The 16,633-nt window shown below is 42.9% G+C and overlaps 1 protein-coding gene across 2 annotated transcripts in view; it reads right to left on the bottom strand.

The window, feature by feature from the left end:
- Positions 1 to 1,851: 1,851 nt before the first annotated feature.
- The window catches only part of itprid2 (ITPR interacting domain containing 2), a 41,016-nt gene continuing 26,234 nt past the window's right edge, over positions 1,852 to 16,633 (bottom strand). The window contains exons 11-22 of one of the 2 annotated variants that reach the window (XM_083996339.1): positions 15,114 to 15,221; positions 13,337 to 13,706; positions 11,945 to 12,149; positions 11,384 to 11,435; positions 9,080 to 9,162; positions 6,560 to 8,407; positions 5,741 to 5,800; positions 5,339 to 5,463; positions 5,109 to 5,220; positions 4,074 to 4,139; positions 3,640 to 3,975; positions 1,852 to 2,136 (exon numbers count right to left, since the gene is read on the bottom strand). In XM_083996339.1, the coding sequence (XP_083852465.1) occupies positions 2,029 to 2,136; positions 3,640 to 3,975; positions 4,074 to 4,139; positions 5,109 to 5,220; positions 5,339 to 5,463; positions 5,741 to 5,800; positions 6,560 to 8,407; positions 9,080 to 9,162; positions 11,384 to 11,435; positions 11,945 to 12,149; positions 13,337 to 13,706; positions 15,114 to 15,221 (3,473 nt within the window). In that variant the 3' untranslated portion in view covers positions 1,852 to 2,028. The remainder of the gene's footprint in view (positions 2,137 to 3,639; positions 3,976 to 4,073; positions 4,140 to 5,108; positions 5,221 to 5,338; positions 5,464 to 5,740; positions 5,801 to 6,559; positions 8,408 to 9,079; positions 9,163 to 11,383; positions 11,436 to 11,944; positions 12,150 to 13,336; positions 13,707 to 15,113; positions 15,222 to 16,633) is intronic. The other variant, XM_083996340.1, reaches the window with a different exon arrangement.

Here is a 16,633-nt window from a genome sequence, read left to right as displayed (position 1 = left end):
TCGCATCTGAAATGTTAGAAGTGATTAATTGAAAAATGTATTAACAATAATCCCAATAATCAGAATATACTGTATGTTCATCATAGTATTGCACACGGATGAAAATAACGCGCTAAGGATCGGGCTACACTGCCCACTAACTAAGCCCCTCCTACTGCCAAGTCATTAGCTACATCATCATCATCATCATCATCACTGTTGCTATGACAACTTACTAAAACCTGCTGCTGCTATAGAGTAACCTGTCCTCTAAGCCCGACCTCCACAGGACCTCACGACTTCACACACTAACCTCGTCACCTGCTCAGTTACAACCAACAAGTGTTAAAGGAACAGACGTCCGTGTTTAGCCTAGCTTAGCACAAACACTGGAAGTGAAGGGAAACTGTTAGCCATAGATCCATCAAGACAAAAAAAAATATATTCACTCTTCAACAACTGCAACGTTGTCCGATTTACATTTTGCGTCTTGTTTCCTTAAGATAAAATGTTGAAAAAAAAAAAGTGAGACATTGTTGTTTTAGCAGCAGTTAGCATTGGAGCTAATTGTTAGCCAGCAGTTGCTGGGGGCAACGACTACAATAAATGACACATGTATAAGCTAATTCTAAAAAGTGGAAAAACTTAAAGTTATTGTGACTTTGACATGGATGAATTGAGTCATTGATGAACTGAGCAACCAGAAATTGATCGTTACAAAATCAGCTTTGGAGGAAGTGAGGCGAAGAGAAGCATAATGACAACGATGATAATGACAACGATGATGATGATGATGATGATGATGGCGATCGTGAGGAAAGAAACAGCTGGAGCATTTCAATTTCACTTAAAAACCCTCTGAAACCTTGTACGTTTAGCTAAATTACAAAGGGTTTGAGTGATTTTAAGATGTAAAAGCTCTCAGTTTGACCCTCAGCACATTGTAATTAAAGACTAATGAATGTAAAGTCTCACTAAAAGGCATAAATACTAAAACATAAAACTTTTTAGGCTTTTGTTATCTACCATTTACTTGATCCAGAGTAATTGTTTGTATCGTCTCATTTTATTGATCTCAGCCTCACTGTATATTGTTTTTCCTGTTCGTTCTCCATGACAGAGCTGTAGGCCTATTAAGCTGCTGCTTCACACAACGAAGCAGCCAAAGGAAACTCGAACTAAACTGCAACTAAAGAATCCAACAGCGGCAGCGTCAAATGTCATTCAGCTACTCTCACTTGAATTTCTTCTCCTGAACTGTTGGAGCAGCGGTTTAAATGTAATTTTAATGCCTGTGAACAACACTAAACATAATTCACCTTGATTGTATAGAGGTGCAGAGAGAAATCTCTAAAGTGGAACAAGTGTCAAGAGAAAATATAAAAATACATATACATTTTGTAATTCAACTGAACCAACTGTTTGTAATCGCTGCAGTTCGAACTATAGTAAACAGCTCAGTCTGATCAGTCTGTGGATAATCCAAAACAGTGTCCTAAAACATCAATGAATATGTTTTGAGTTACGAATTGCTGATCATTTTTATTAATATAATCATTATTATTATTATTTCTATTATTATTATTATTATTATATGGACTTATTATGTGGGAAAACAGAAATATCAGGACATGAATTTGAACTTGATGCAACTCCCTCAGAATGGGATTAGTAGTGGTGACAATGACAATGGGTGCAGTACTATCAGCAGTACTAGTAGTTGTAGTCATAGTATTAGTGGCAGTGGTCGTTTTAAGGCTTTTGATCATAACACTTTAGGAAAAGGAAAGGAAAAAAAAAAAGAAAAAACACATTTATGATGGATGCTGTACGAGGAGGCGTGGACGGGCTGCCTTTCCCAGGATGCATCAGTGTTACAGACGTACAGTGTCACAGACAGATATCGTTCCACACGGTCGGACAGTGTTACTCAGCTATACAGTGTTACAGACAAGACAGTGGTGCTGCTCAGGTTGTAGTTACTAGGGCTGAAGGTCGAAGGGGGAAGGGGGAAAAGGGGGTGGTGGTGGTGCTCTGCTGTTGCCGTGACTACAGGCGCTGTTGCCTGGTGGGAAGGGGCGACTGCCGAGGCGACACGGCAGCCAGCAGCTCGCCGTAGATCTCCCGTCGGACCTCCTGAGCCACGCTCTCTCGAATCTGGAAAACACAGACGGAGCTGATGAAACTGTTTCACCAAGAACACTAAGTTCTGACTGAAAGTTTATCCTCGGTACAACGTTAAACATTTACACAAGACTTCAATTATTAAACTGCTTGTTTACTGATTTTGATGTCAAATTTCTGGCAAAGATTTTAGTCGATATTTACTTTGATTTTCTTTGGTGTATTTAAGCTGCTGAGGCCCAGGAAGCAGAAACGCTCCCAGACCTGAGCTTTTATGTACAAATAAATATCCCTGCCGGCGACCTCTTTTTTTTCTGTTTAAACTACAAACACAGCACTTTGAGCCCAAATATGTCCATGTGTGCAGCAGACTTAAAGGGATAGTTCAACATTTTGACAAATTGGCCCATTGCCATAATCCCTATAGTCAAAGCAGTAGGTTTGTTACCTTTAATTGTCGGTGCAAGCTATTTTTAGAACAGCGGAGCAGAGCCGCGAGCTGGCCAGAGCTACACTACGGAGGCTCATGGGATTTCTTGGTTCCCCTCATCAAACTCATCAAATACACAAACCAACAATTCCAAAACGCTCTCGTCGACAAGTTGTGACCTGCACATTCACCACGCTATGAGATAATAACAGAACGTTACGAGACAGAGTTGTTTCAGAGGCAAATGCAGAGACTGCTTGCAGAAAAACTGCCCCGACGGGAACATGCATCAGCGGTTTTGCATGAATTTACCTCTAAAACAACTCTGTCTCGTAATGTTCTGTTATTATCTCATAGCGTGGTGAATGTGCAGGTCACAACTTGTCCACGAGAGCGTTTTGGAGTTGCTGGATTGTGTATTTGATGAGTTTGATGAGGGAAACCAAGAAATCCCATTAGCCTCCATAGCGTAGCTCTGAGCAGCTCACAGCTCTGCTCCGCCGTATGTTTACAATCAGTTATGATCCATAAACATCTTCGAGTGACATTTAGTCACCTCACCTCATTGGACGGTCCTATTGGCTGCACTGGGTGAGGTGGTCAGCCATTTAAAGTCTGTGTTGGCTTTACACACTTCACACTGTATAGATGTAGTGATTTTTTTTATTTTGAACTTAAGAGTGAGTTTAGAGACAGAGAGACGAGCCAAAGGATCAGATGAGTTATATAAGTTGATGCAGAGACTTAGCAGCTGCTATTTCCAGGAGCAGAGAGAAACACGGCTATAAATCCTGCTCAAGAGAACGAACAAAACTAATGAAAAAATAAAAGAGAGAAACTTCAAATGACCTCGAGAACAACCCAAAAAGATACATGCAACTGTCTTAGGTGAAAAAACCCCCCACAGCTTTTATCCATTAAAAAAATCAAAGTCCATTGATTGTATTTTTGTACTTATGGGATGTGAACTGCTATTATACTGAACAGAAGTTTTCATTGGTTGATATAAATAGTTTGCTGAGTTTGTGCTGATTCAGAACATGTGCTGCACTTGATGAACATTTTGAAAATAATTAGTTTATTACAAAAAACCAACATGTTGTTACCTCTCTGATGAGCTGCTGCAGGTTCTCTACTCGGACTCCTCCTCCTCCTCCTGCTGCTGCTACTTCCTCCTCTACCGCTAGTGCCTCTTCTCCTCCTATGCTGTCCCTCTCTCCCTCCTCTTCCTCCTGCTCTCCCTCTCCCTCGTTGTGTGCGCTGGGTCGAGGAGGAGGCGCGGGGGTGATGTTGATTGACGCCTTGTACACGCCTTGTCTGCTGTCGCCGTCTCGTCCTCGGCCTGGACTGGACGACCGGGAGGAGGGGTTGGTGGAGGGGGCGCGGCCGTCGTAGCTGAGCTCTGATTGGAGGAAGAGCTGCTCTCTGAGGAGGTCTGACACCTGAACACAGACAGGTAAACATTACATCAAGACAAACGTCGACAAACGGCTTAAAACATACTGTAAGTGTGTGTGTGTGTGTGTGTGTGTGTGCTGACCGGCTCCATGGCTCTCAGAGCAGAGGCAGTGGACAGGCTGTCAACACTGCTGTCTCTATGGAGACCCTGAGGAGGAGAGCAGGTAAAGTTAAGTCCAAACTCACACACAACCTACTGCAGTCATGGTGCTTTGATAAAGTGAATGGACATAGTGTGTATTGTGTATACTTTTAGTGTTTATTGTGCTTTTTTCTTCTATAATCTAATGAGTTGTGTGCATAAAGTGTGTAAATAATAAAAACATACCAACTCTATAAGTAATGAGCTGCCCTGTGTGTATATACTGTACCACGTGGTGTGTGATCACTGTGTTGAATGTATTACAGTTAGAGTACATAAATACAGTGGCATGGAAAAGTTTGGGCACCCTTGGTCAACATTTCTGTTAATGTGAACAGTTCAGTGGAAGTGGAAGATGAATGGATATCCAAAAGGTATAAAAGTTAAACATGAAACACTCTTTTGCAATATTTAAAGCAATCCGTGTATTATTTTTGTTTTCTACAATTTCAGAGTGAAAAGGGGAAACAAAGCAGCAGCCTGCAAAAGAATGGGAAACCCAGGAGACTTGAGCTCTCAGATAACTTTAACCAAAGTATCAGACAAGCTATTTACTATTTACACGCTGTGATTGTTTCCAAAGGGGGGGCTAGTAGGTACTAACTACGGTATGCAGGGTGACCAAACCTTTGCTGCAGGCCCTTTTCCTTTTCTGTCACTTTGAAAATGTGTCATCTGTAACTTAATGCCTATTGGAGATCATTTAATCTTCCAGTTCACATTAACAGGACATTTGCACAAACTTCTGCATGACACTGTAAGTGGATCTTTAGTTGGAGTTCAGTTGGATTAAACACACATCTTGGCAGGGGGATGTTTGTGTGTTTGACATGAAAACCTGTCTGTCATGTTGTAGCAGCTAGATCGTGACCAAAAAACAAGTCGTGGAAAATGATTTCAACAGGGCTGTGGACCCAGGTGTTGTGTGTATGCACTTTGTAGTGTGTGTGTGTGTGTGTATGATGTCTTGTGTACCCGATGCTGTGTGTCTGTCAGCTCCAACAGTCTGTCCTCCAGCTGCTGCTCCAGCTCCTGCAGTTCCTCTCTGACTGCTGATCTCAGAGACTGAAGCTGCTCCACCTCCATCCTACACACACACACACACACACACACACACACACAAATAAAGTTTGCTTTGAATCATAGTGTCAACAACGCCGCACCGATGACTGTTAAACACGTGTCTGCTCTCCGTCATGACTCACCTGTCAGCAGGGCTCAGGTGTTTGTAGACCAGAGCTTGCTGTCGGATGATTGACAGCTCCAGATCCATCATCTGACTGCGGAACAAGTTCAGACTCCGCCTCTTCTGCTGAAACTCTGCCAAGGACTGAAAACAGAGAGAGAGACAAAGTGAAACACATTTTATTTATAACAGCATCAACCGTCTGCTCTGGAAACCAACAGTACAGTATGTAAATTTTAGCTTATGCAAAGTTATTACGTTAATTCTTTACACAAACACAGCTCACGTCATGGAAATACACAAAAAGCTATAAATAGTGACTCATCGCTGGATTTAGACCACAACTTTTAACGACTGTGTTTGCAACATGAAGGACGAGGTAACGGATGTAGATGACGAGGGTGCTGAGGGGAGACGGTACCTGGTGGCCGGATGGACCGGCTCTGTGCTCACTGAACGTGTCCGGTGTGTTGACTCGGCTCTGCACGGAGAGAGAGGACGGTGACGTCAGGATAGAAAGATGATGAATTAATCTGACAAAGTAAGAAGCAGGAGCCAGTGGCAAAGAGACGAAGCGCTGAAGATGTTGCTGACTCTTATACACATACACACAGATACATCTGTACCTCATGCTTTCAGAGTTCTTTGCATTTCATTAACTACAATAGTATAAATATGCAAACAAATCAGCACTTTACCGAAGCACATTTCTACCTCGCACTTTACATCAGATGTAGCCTGTAGGAATGTCTACAGTATGTTCTATGAATTGTTTATGTTGTGTAGATGTTGTATATTATATTTCTGTTCTTTTATCCCATCTCATTTTATATCTATTTTTGAACCTTCTACATTGTTTGTGTATCTTAATTGTGTTGATATTTTTATGTGAGCATCTTTGAGCACTTGTAAAAGCGCGTTATAAATAAATAAAATATTAGTATTATTATTATTTATTACTATTTTTGTTGTATTTGGGTCTGGAATGTCTGATTTTATGTTCTATGTAATGAACTACAGATGGAAATTAGCTTTCTGCTAAATCTGGTACATGCATCTTTACATCCTTTTGTTAATGTCGGTGTACACTGTCTATAAACCTAATAAAATTGAATTATTGAGCCACATTCACAGGCACCGTGTTTGGAGGTTTCACACAAACTTTCAAGCAGCGCTGTAGTGTACGTTTACAACCTGACACGACAGCGAAAGTGATGAAGAGCAGACGAGGAGGACTGACCTGGCCCAGACTCTGCACTGTTCCTCTGATCTCATGCAGGACTCTCCGGAGCTGCATCTCTGTGGTGGACGGGCCGTGGCCGTGGCCGTGGCCGGGTCCGAGACCTGGAGCCGCAGGAGCAGCAGGAGGAGGAAAAGGAGCAGCGAGCCCCGGGTGGAGGCCGTGAGCTTGGCTGAAGCCTGGGAGGAAGCCTGGAGCAGCAGCAGCAGCAGCAGCGAGCCCGGGGTGGAGGCCGTGCTCCGGCGCCATCAGCGTGACAGGATGCGGGAACCCCGGGGTTGGGTTCATGCTGTAGCCATGGTAACCCACGTAGGGATGAGGAGCAGCATAGTAAGGTGACTGGTGATTATAGGGATGGCTGTAGCCCTGCTGGTGGGAGTGGGGGTGGGAGTGGTGGTGCATTATGGGAGATCCGGCGCCGTGCAGGTTGCCCATGCTGCCGTGGTGGTGAGGAGCTGCGGCGGCGGTTTGGGGCTGATGATGCAGGTTGGAGAGGCTGCCGTGCTGAGGCATCATGGGAGTCGTAGGCTGGTGGAGACTGGTCAGGCTGGAGTGGTGGTGCTGGTGGTGGTGGTGGAGGAGGTTGGGCAGGCTGGCGTACGGGTGGAGCGGCGAGGGGGCGTACTGCTGCACGCCGTAGGGGAACGGGCCGGGACTCGGGTTGGGGCTGAAGCTCAACGACTGATCTGCAGGATTCTGGTTCGGATAAGAAAACGCCATCGGCCCGTGGTTCCAACTTTGCTGGTTTTGATCGGGCAGCGGCGGCGGTGACGGCTGCTTGTGCTGCTGCTGATGCTGATTGGACGACAGTTCGGGGACGCTCTGTGTGCTCCAGGATTGGACGCGGCCTCCTGGCGACCAATCGGGCGGAGGGCTGGGGCTCTGCAGCGAGAAGGACGAACGCAGCAGGTAGCGCGGGATGGGTTTGGGCGGGACGGGAGAATCTTTGGGAAGCCTCGGTGGCGGGACGTTGGCGCCGGACGAGGAGGACGGGTTGATGATCAGAGTGGACAGGCAGTTGTTTTGTTCTTCCTCATCCTCCTCCTCGTCTTCTTCCTCCTCCTCCTCTTCCCTCCTGTCCTCCGGGTCGTATTTGAAGGAGAACTTGGGCTGCGTGCAGGACGACCGGCCGCGTCCGAACTGGATCCTGACGGAGGAAACGACCCTGGAGGGCGAGAGCAGCGAGGACGGCAGCGAGGACGACCGCTGTAGGGGGACGCCGCGTCTCCCTCGTCCTCTGCCCAGGGTCTGGGGCATCTCGTTGGCCAGGAGCTCGCCCCGCAGCCCGACCCGGTTCAGCTGGTACTGTTTGGCCCGGTGTAGAGCGCTCAGCACCGGGGAGGACGGCGCCGGAGGAACAGATGATTCAGAACCGTCCAAAGATGCGTCTTCTTCTCGGGCCTCGTCCTCGGCTTCCCCTCCCACTGTCGGTGGTGCCGTTGTGTCCGCGGCGTTCTGAGTTTGCTGCGTTTCTTGTTCAGACGCGCTGTGGGAACTCTCAGTTTCCAGTTGTGGTTCTGGTTCAGGATCAGTCCGGCCTCCGTTCTCCGCTGGCTCCTCGTCGTTCCGGGTCTCATCCTCCTCCTCCTCCTCCTCCTGCTGCTTCTTGGGGAGCTGGTGAGCCGTGTACTCCGGGATCTGCGCCGCCGCTGAACTCCCATCATGCTCTGCTCCTTCCCTCCCATCGGCCTCGGTGGCGCCTCCCGGCCCCTCCGCCGGCGCCTCCTCCTCTCTGACGTCCGGCAAATTGAACGCAGGCTGGTCGAGTGCGAGGGGCGTGGCCACGTCCTGTGAGGGGTGTGATGTCACAGTGGTCTCACTGTCACAGCTGTCACTACTTTCCTGCACCTAATCACAATTATGGATCGATTAATCACTCGTCATGGAAGAAAACTATCAAGATAATAAAACTAGTTTTCAGTAACTAAAGCTTATTGCGCTCCCGCAATAAGCTTTTGGTAGCTTCAATGGGAGACCTGATTCACACAAATTATGTGTTGTGTGTGTGTGTGAATAAACTTCATATGGACATTTAACAAAGACAAGGTCACATTATCGATCAATTTATCTTAATCACAAACAATGATTAAATCCAATAAGTCTATTGTCTATTATCTTAAATCTGAATTTTCCTCTTTAAAGGAACTTTAGTTACAAGACAAATGTGGTGAAGTCACATAAAATCAAAAAATACTCAACAACTAATTCCCAATTAATCAATAAGTGACCCATCACTGTGATGGTTAATTCAAATCAGAAGTTTAGCAATTATTTAATAAAGTAAGATGAACATCTTCTTCTTCTTGGAAAATAAATTAAATTAGGCTGTAGCAGCAGCATTTTATTTCACCATGAGATTCATATTGAATAATGAGAGTAATTCTGCCATTAATTAGCACAGAAAATTGTAAAATAATGTCATTTTGTGATTGAATAAGTCATTCAACACAACCTAATAAAAGAGCAAAAAGTGTCGCCTTAAACTCAGATGAAGACTTTGAATAAAACACTCACACACACCTTGAGGTAGCTGTTGGAGTCGGCTGAGGGCTCCTCGGCAAAACCACTGCTGTCTGACTGCTGACTGACCGTCCGTGACAGATCTACAAAAAGAAACAGACAATAACAATCGTAAAAAATAAATAAATAAAAAAATAACAATTACGATTATTCCTGCAGTACCACATCTGTCCAGTGGATGGCAGCACAGACTCATTAAACATGTTTATATACAGTATAAAGTCTAATAATGTAAAAACTGCAGGGGACAACAAAGACTTAAGTCATAAAATATATAAATAGACTCAACAGATCCTCATTAGAGAGTCAGACGGTATAAAACGGAGAGAGAGAAGCAACAGACAGATTTAAATCCAATTAAACGGATCAGTGTGATTTAGGCTTAGGACAAAATTTGATTTGTCAATTTAAAGAAACATAGAAAACATAATTTTATCATATTATTTAACTCTGAGTGATGCTAAAATGCTTTTATTTCAAGTTACTTATATAATTCTCTGCCCAAAAAACCTGTAATACAATTACATCTCTGTTTTTTTGTTTGTTTTTTTCAGGATACTGCTCTGTTTAAAAAGACACTGCACTGGAGGCCTGTATATTTTACTGTACAGTAAGTTATAAACTCTTATATGATTTTTACCATTTCCCCTTCATAAAAAAAGTGAGAAGTTCTTTTAGTATTTTCAGTCCTATTGGAAACAACTTTAATTCTTTTTAATTAAAGAGGTATCAAAACTTCTTAGTGAGAATCTAACTTTGGTTGGATAACTATTAGAATTTAACATCCGTCACAAAATCAAAACACTTTTTCCATGTTTACACCAAAAAATATAAATTCATAAAGATAAATCCCCTAAATATTTTATTATGAAACTTATTGAACCATAAGGGTTCAGTCAAGCTGGTAGAAAGATACAATCTGTAGAGACTTTGCCCGGCACATCGCTCCATCCTGGGTCGTTTGGTATTTTAAAAAAGAAAACAATCTTTTTCATGTGTTTTTGATATCAGGTTTAGATTTGATTTGAGGATTTGAAACCCACTCATTTGGCTTCGGCTTTATTGAATATCATCATCATCATCATCGCCGTCCTTCCTTCTATAACTATTATCATTGAGTCCATCCCAGAATACACACAGTTAATTTTTTCCCCCTGCAGCAAAATAATCACTGACATTAGTGAATCAATGAGACGCAGTGTGACAGTCTGAACAAAGTATAACAGAGAGAGCTGTGTAGCCTGGTCTAACCCTGATGTAAGGGCAGACTTAAGTTAATAAAATCATTACATAACACTTCTTTGGTATTTCAGTGATTTATGCGCATAGTTTTAGCTCTAGTGGTGGAGAAAATATCATGTTTCGCTCTGCTTTGTGGATTCCTAAGATACAGTATGGTATGAGCCTGGATTACCGGATCAAGCCTGACTTCTACCACTTCTCTGCACAGACTGTGTGCATCAACAGAAAGTGTGATTTTTTTTTTTTTTTTTTGTCATCTCGATAAAACAGGTTTTGTATAATGAGCTGCTGATTTTTGTTTTCTACCGTTCAGCCACAGAACCGAACCTTACATAAGAGTTTATCTAACACACTTTCAATAGACTTTTCAGAGGTCTTGACTCTTTACAAGGCGGTTTTTAGTTATCTCCTCTGGCACACAAAGACCAGCCAGTGGATTAAAGATGATTTACTGTAAAGCTGAAGCTGTTGATATATTAATTAGTTAATTGACAGTAAAAACCACAACAGCCAATCATTTTCATAATCATCTCAATAAATAAATGTGTCTCCAATGTGAATGTTTTCCCAGTTTGCTGTGATCTTAAAATTTAACATCACAACAAGACATTCATTTGTGCTTTAGCAGATAATTAGAGGTATTTCTCCACTATTTTCTCATATAATAAACAATCAATAGAAAATAGACAGATGATAACTATTAACCCTACTGATAATGAAAATAACTGCTGATTATAGCCTAGTACATTAGGTTTTCTGTGTGTAAATTATTTGACACATACAAAAACCGATTAAATACAACTTTGCAACAAAACAAAACAAAAAAAAATGCAAATTACAACCAAACACAATTTAGCTCTTAAAATTAGATTTTCATTCCATCTACCAGACCAGAGCCACAAGATCAAGGATTAAGGACACATCATAGTCGAGGCAGCTGATACGGAGTAAATATGGGGGAATTTGGGGCCTCTAAGGACCTCAGGGATCTTGGGCAAGTTCCCACTCTGACAGGTTGCCAACCCTGAGCCTCGGGCCTGTGTTGCACAAGAGTAAACTCACCGCTGGCTCTGGAAGTCCTGGATGGCAGACCCTCGTCATCGTTACTCTGGATCTGAACGACAAAACAACAGAGTGGATTTTAAAATTGAAAAAAAAAAAAAACACGAGCAGCACCGTCACCGTCACATGAAAGCTTTCACTAACTGGTCACTCTGTCAACAACACAGGGGAGCTTTATGCAGATGCACTGGGTCAACAACATGCTTGTCCACAACCTGCAGCAGCTACAGGAGGAGCAGCAGATTCTTCATCACGGCCCTCAGCAGGTTCAATCGCCCTGAAGGTGCTGGTGCTCTTAACTCAATGGTCAAACAGGTTTACACTGTGGTTTTTCCACTGACAGTCAAGTCAGAGAAGTTGACCAACCTTCAAATATCTGTTTAAATCACACCTGAACGCACCAAGAACAAAACCACACCCACATACTGTAACAACACCTAGATTAACCACCACCGGCTGTTTTATGAACATCACAGGATCTTTGTATTGAAGGTGATTTACTTTATTTGAGACCCTGAAATTATCAAATATCGAGGATGATGAACCAAAGAGATCCTTTACCTCCTCCATGTCGAAGGAGTCGGCGTTTTCCGTGCGGAGCTGAGCGAGCTGCGGCGGGGCCAGGGTGGGAGGAGCTTTGTCCGGGGTCGAGGTCAGGTTCTTCTCCTCTTCGACCACCTGAGCTCCCTCCTCTGTTCTGTGATTGGCTGTTGACTCTGTTTGAGGCTCTCCATTGGATGCTGGTCCAGTGCCGCTCTGTGCAGGACTGATGGGAGGTCGAAATGTTTACAACACAGTGCTGATACGCACATGCTTAAAGGGATACTTCACCCAAAATCGACAATTCACCATTTTTCTACTCGCCGTCATGCCAAGGAAGGGTTTGGAGAAGAAGAGTCATCAAAACGCTTTTGGAGTTCCAGGGGGGGTCCGGCTGGCAACAGATTTTCACATAATGGCGGCGGATAGAGTTCACTTTTGAATCGTCCAAAACACACACTATGAAACATCCAAGCACCTCCATGCTGCTCGTCTGTACTGACCCAAGTGTCCTGAAGCCGCCACATGAAAAAGTTGTTCGGAAAAAATTATTTGATCTCTGTTTTTAGCCTTGTTGTAGTAGTAGCTCCCAGTGGCTGCACAAGATTTGCTGCGAGGTGTTCTTCCGTGTTTACATCATACATCCAATGGTTTACAACAACGAATGAACATCTTGCAGCAAATCTCGTGCATGCGCACAAACATCAACAGAGCCGCTGGCAGCTACTACTACAACAAGGATAAAAACAGAGATCAAATTAATTTTTTCCAATTTTCATGTGGCGGCTTCAGGACACTTGGGTCAGTACGGACGAGCAGTATGGAGGTATCTGGATGTTTCATAGTGTGTGTTTTGGATGATTCAAAAGTGAGCTCTATCCGCCGCCATTATATGAAAATCCGTTGCCAGCCGGACCCCCCCTGGAACTACAAAAGCATTTTGATGACTCCTAAAGTTCTCCAAATAAAACCCTTCCTTGGCATGACGGTGAGTAGATGATTGATGAGTTATCGATTTTGGGTGAAGTATCCCTTTAAAGTATATTTTCTTTGCCTTATTCCAAGTTGAGGTACTTGTACTTTGCCTTTCCATTGTATGTTACCGATATAGGTAAATGTTAATTATTTTACTCCATTACATTCTTCTGAATCTGAATCATGAGTCTTTTTTTTTTTAGAAACAGGTCTTTTAGTCGTATCACAGCCCTGTTGCTTTATCAGACTGGTATGTTTTAGTCTGAAATATGGTCCAAAAATATCTTTAAAAATATCTCATGTCATTCAAAGGCCTGGCAGCAGAGCAGAGACATGACCTCACCTCTCTGACCAATCACAAAAAGCCTTTGTGAGGGCAGTAGCTGTAAAAACTAACTCTCTAATATAAACAACCTTTAATTGTCCGGCTGCTTGTACCTGTTGTTGTCCGACAGCCGATCTGTCTCTCCATCCCCGTTGGATTCCTCGGTAACCGTCGCCAGGAGGAGACAGCTTTCCTTCTTGCGGACATGTTTCTGGCTCACCGTCTCCCCCTGGTGGTTCGGGTCAGTGCCGTTCTGCTGCTCCGGCCCGGCGGCGTGTGCGTGACCGTTGGTGTGCGTGTGATTCGAGGGCCCGTGTCCGTTCACCTGGTTTTTTGTGTGCACTTCAGGCGACTCGGGGGCGTTTGCGAGCAGGTTGTGTTTGCTGATGGTTTTCTTGAGGAATTTGGCGACGTTCAGAGCTGAGTTGTTCCTCTTCAGAGGAGGAATCGGTTCGTCACCTCCTCCCTCTCCTACTTCTCCTCCTGAGAGAGATGAGATAAACAGATCAGAAGAAAAAAGTAGATTATTAGTAGTTTATTTTATAAACAAACTGACAACTACATTTTTATCAATGGTGGAGATGAGACATTAATGAGATAAAAAAGATTTAATCAAACTAAAAACAAAAGAGTTGGCTGAAATAGATTTTGGCAATAAAGGAAAATCACATGTCGGCAAATAAGGAGGGGCTAAAACTTCCTTTTGTTTCAAATGAAGTAAAGTAAAATCAGTCTGGTGGCTTATAACCTTGAATCAGTTTCAGCTTAAGTTCAATAAAATTAGAGCCCACCACATCAAGTAACATTGAATCCAGCTGTCCAGCACCTCTCACAGCACTGTGATGTTTATCAACAGGGTTACTGAAACCCTTTTTATTTTTTTCAATAATTTTAACCCGTTATCACGAGGAAAAAAACCTAATTAACAAGTTAAGGAATTAGATTTTGAGAATACGATGAAATCAATATAATGTACCAACATCTCATTTCAATAACATGTCTAGTACCTTCCAACTTCTCACAGCTGCAAACACAAAGAGTAGCTGCAGCCGAAGCACTGCTTCTCATGAAATTGTTACAGAAAGATTGTTTCCTAACAAACCCCAGCTGTGGACGTTTCATAATACTAATTCAATCAGCTGCAACAGAAATACCAGTTTCATCTGCCACTTATCTCTAATTTCTACTTCTTCTTCTTCTTTCTTTCTTTCTTTTCCCTGCATCCCTGTTTTGCTGTCAATTAAACTCAACAATACCTGGAGATCTGTCACATTAAAACCCTATCATAGTCGCCAGAGAAGTAACTTAATGTCTAAAAACAGCTACTGCTTGTACTCACTGGATATTATCTTATCAAATAAAATTTAAAAAAAAAAGAAAGAAATGTGAAGGGCTGTTATATAATCTGTAAATGAAAACAGTAGATCTATTAAAAACCTAAAGGGACTCATGGAAGCAATGCGATTGAAACTGACAAAGAGGCTTATAAAGTAGCTACAAATCTGTTAACCTGTTCCAAATAAAGGCCTCTCTCCCATTGTGGCAAATAAATAATAAATTCACAGTTTCGGTGTTTACAGTAGCGGCCATGTTCATTATAACCTTTATTTATTCTCGAAGACCATTTACAATGGTGTCTTGAGAACAACAAATACAGCAAAGAAGAACAAGAGTTTACATGAAATAGTAGAAAACAGTTCAGAACAATGGACACAGTCAAACAATCATTATCAAGTACAATTAAAACAATTACAATCCAGTGAAACCTGGTTTGAGACGAGGATTTTGAGCTGCTGTACTGATGGGAGAGATTCTAACTGTAAGATTTTCTGCAGATTGTTCCATGTGTGAGGTGCATTGTGGGAAAACAGGACATTTTACCCAGCTTACCTTGATCCCTGGAGCTGATGCGTTGGACAGGCTGACCAGACACCTGACTGTAAAGTTGGAAGAACTCGTTAGCGACTGTGGTCAAGACCTCGATCTGACGGAAACGACCTGCGAGAGACAAAAAACAACACGAGTCACAACGGAGTTCAATACTGTAGAAACAGGATGCAACACAAAGGTTAAAAACTAAATATTAGCTTATTAATTGTGGGGTGTTGCCATGTTTTGTTCCTCTGGTTGGTTATCTAGTCATATCAGCTAACAACAACAGAAGCTGATTTTATGGCGGTGTTTTTTCAAGGAAACCAAAGTGTTGAAAGAAATCCATTACGTGAGGTTACAGCGTTGTCACATGATGCATAAAGTGTTGTGTTTTATCACGGGTTGTTCGAGGCTCGACCATGGGAACTTGGAAGATCAAAAGCATTCAGTCCCAAGTGGAAAGCTCCAGGTACAGGTGAGCTGCACTGTGGATGTATTTGAGATTCGATCAGGTGAGTCTGGGCCACACGTGGACATTGTCTTGTTAGGAGCGTGACAACAAATGAACATACTGACAAGGGACTGCCTCCTCGACCACAGTCTAATTTGTCTCACCAGTTTCATAATGAACCAAATATGTCTTCCTACTTTCAGATCACTGAAAACCCATGTTATAATGTCAGGTCTGAACACGGCCTTTGTTTAAAAAGCCAACCGCTGATGGAATAAAAAACCTCATATATCTGTTAGTGCCACGTCTAGTGAGGCAAAACCTCTGTCCTCATGGAAACAAATGAAACTCCTTTGAGGAGTGAAAGATGTTTACAGTTGAGGCCTAAAAGGTCAAGAACAAAGGATTTCCAGAAATGCTGAGACTTCTTTTTAAGTGTAACAACTGGCACTGAGTGGATCTGGAGGCAGATAAGTTAAAAGTCTTAAAAAACATGTCAACATCCAGCAGCCAGATATAGCTCTTCCCTCTTTGAGCCAGCTCACATCTCACATCACACATCTCTGCTGGTTGGAGGTCAGCTTGTTTTTAAAGCACTCCCCCAAAAAACATCCATCTCACAAGGTCACTAAGACTCGTGTTCACCCTTATGAAGACAAATACGTCTCGTCACGGATGCTCCTTAAAGGTCTCATATTGTAGAAAGGGAAATTCCCATGTCTTGTTTTATTTATTATAAAACAGGTCTGAGTTCTATATTGACACTGTGAAAGTATCAGAGAAATACACGCAACATGTATTAAGAAAGTGGGTCTTATAAATGAGCCGTCAGGGCCTCTGTAACTTTGTGGTGTAATAACAAAGCAGTCACATGCTCCAAGTCCCACCAACCTGAACCCACCACCTACAGTAAGCTTGCAGGGTTTAGAGCGCACTCACACTAGGCAATCGTACGGTGCCCAAGCACATTTGCCCCCTAAAGTCCGGATTATTTGGCTAGTGTGAGTGCACCCTTAGTTTCTCCTAGTATTATGCTAAAATCTATAAAACAGTCACAGCCAATAAGAAAGAATCACAGCGCCTCCTC

This window comes from Trachurus trachurus (genome assembly GCF_905171665.1).
Source record: "Trachurus trachurus genome assembly, chromosome: 21".
NCBI lineage: Eukaryota > Metazoa > Chordata > Actinopteri > Carangiformes > Carangidae > Trachurus > Trachurus trachurus.
The sequence above is the reverse complement of the archived record's forward strand: the minus strand, read 5'-3'. Positions and strand labels throughout refer to the sequence as shown.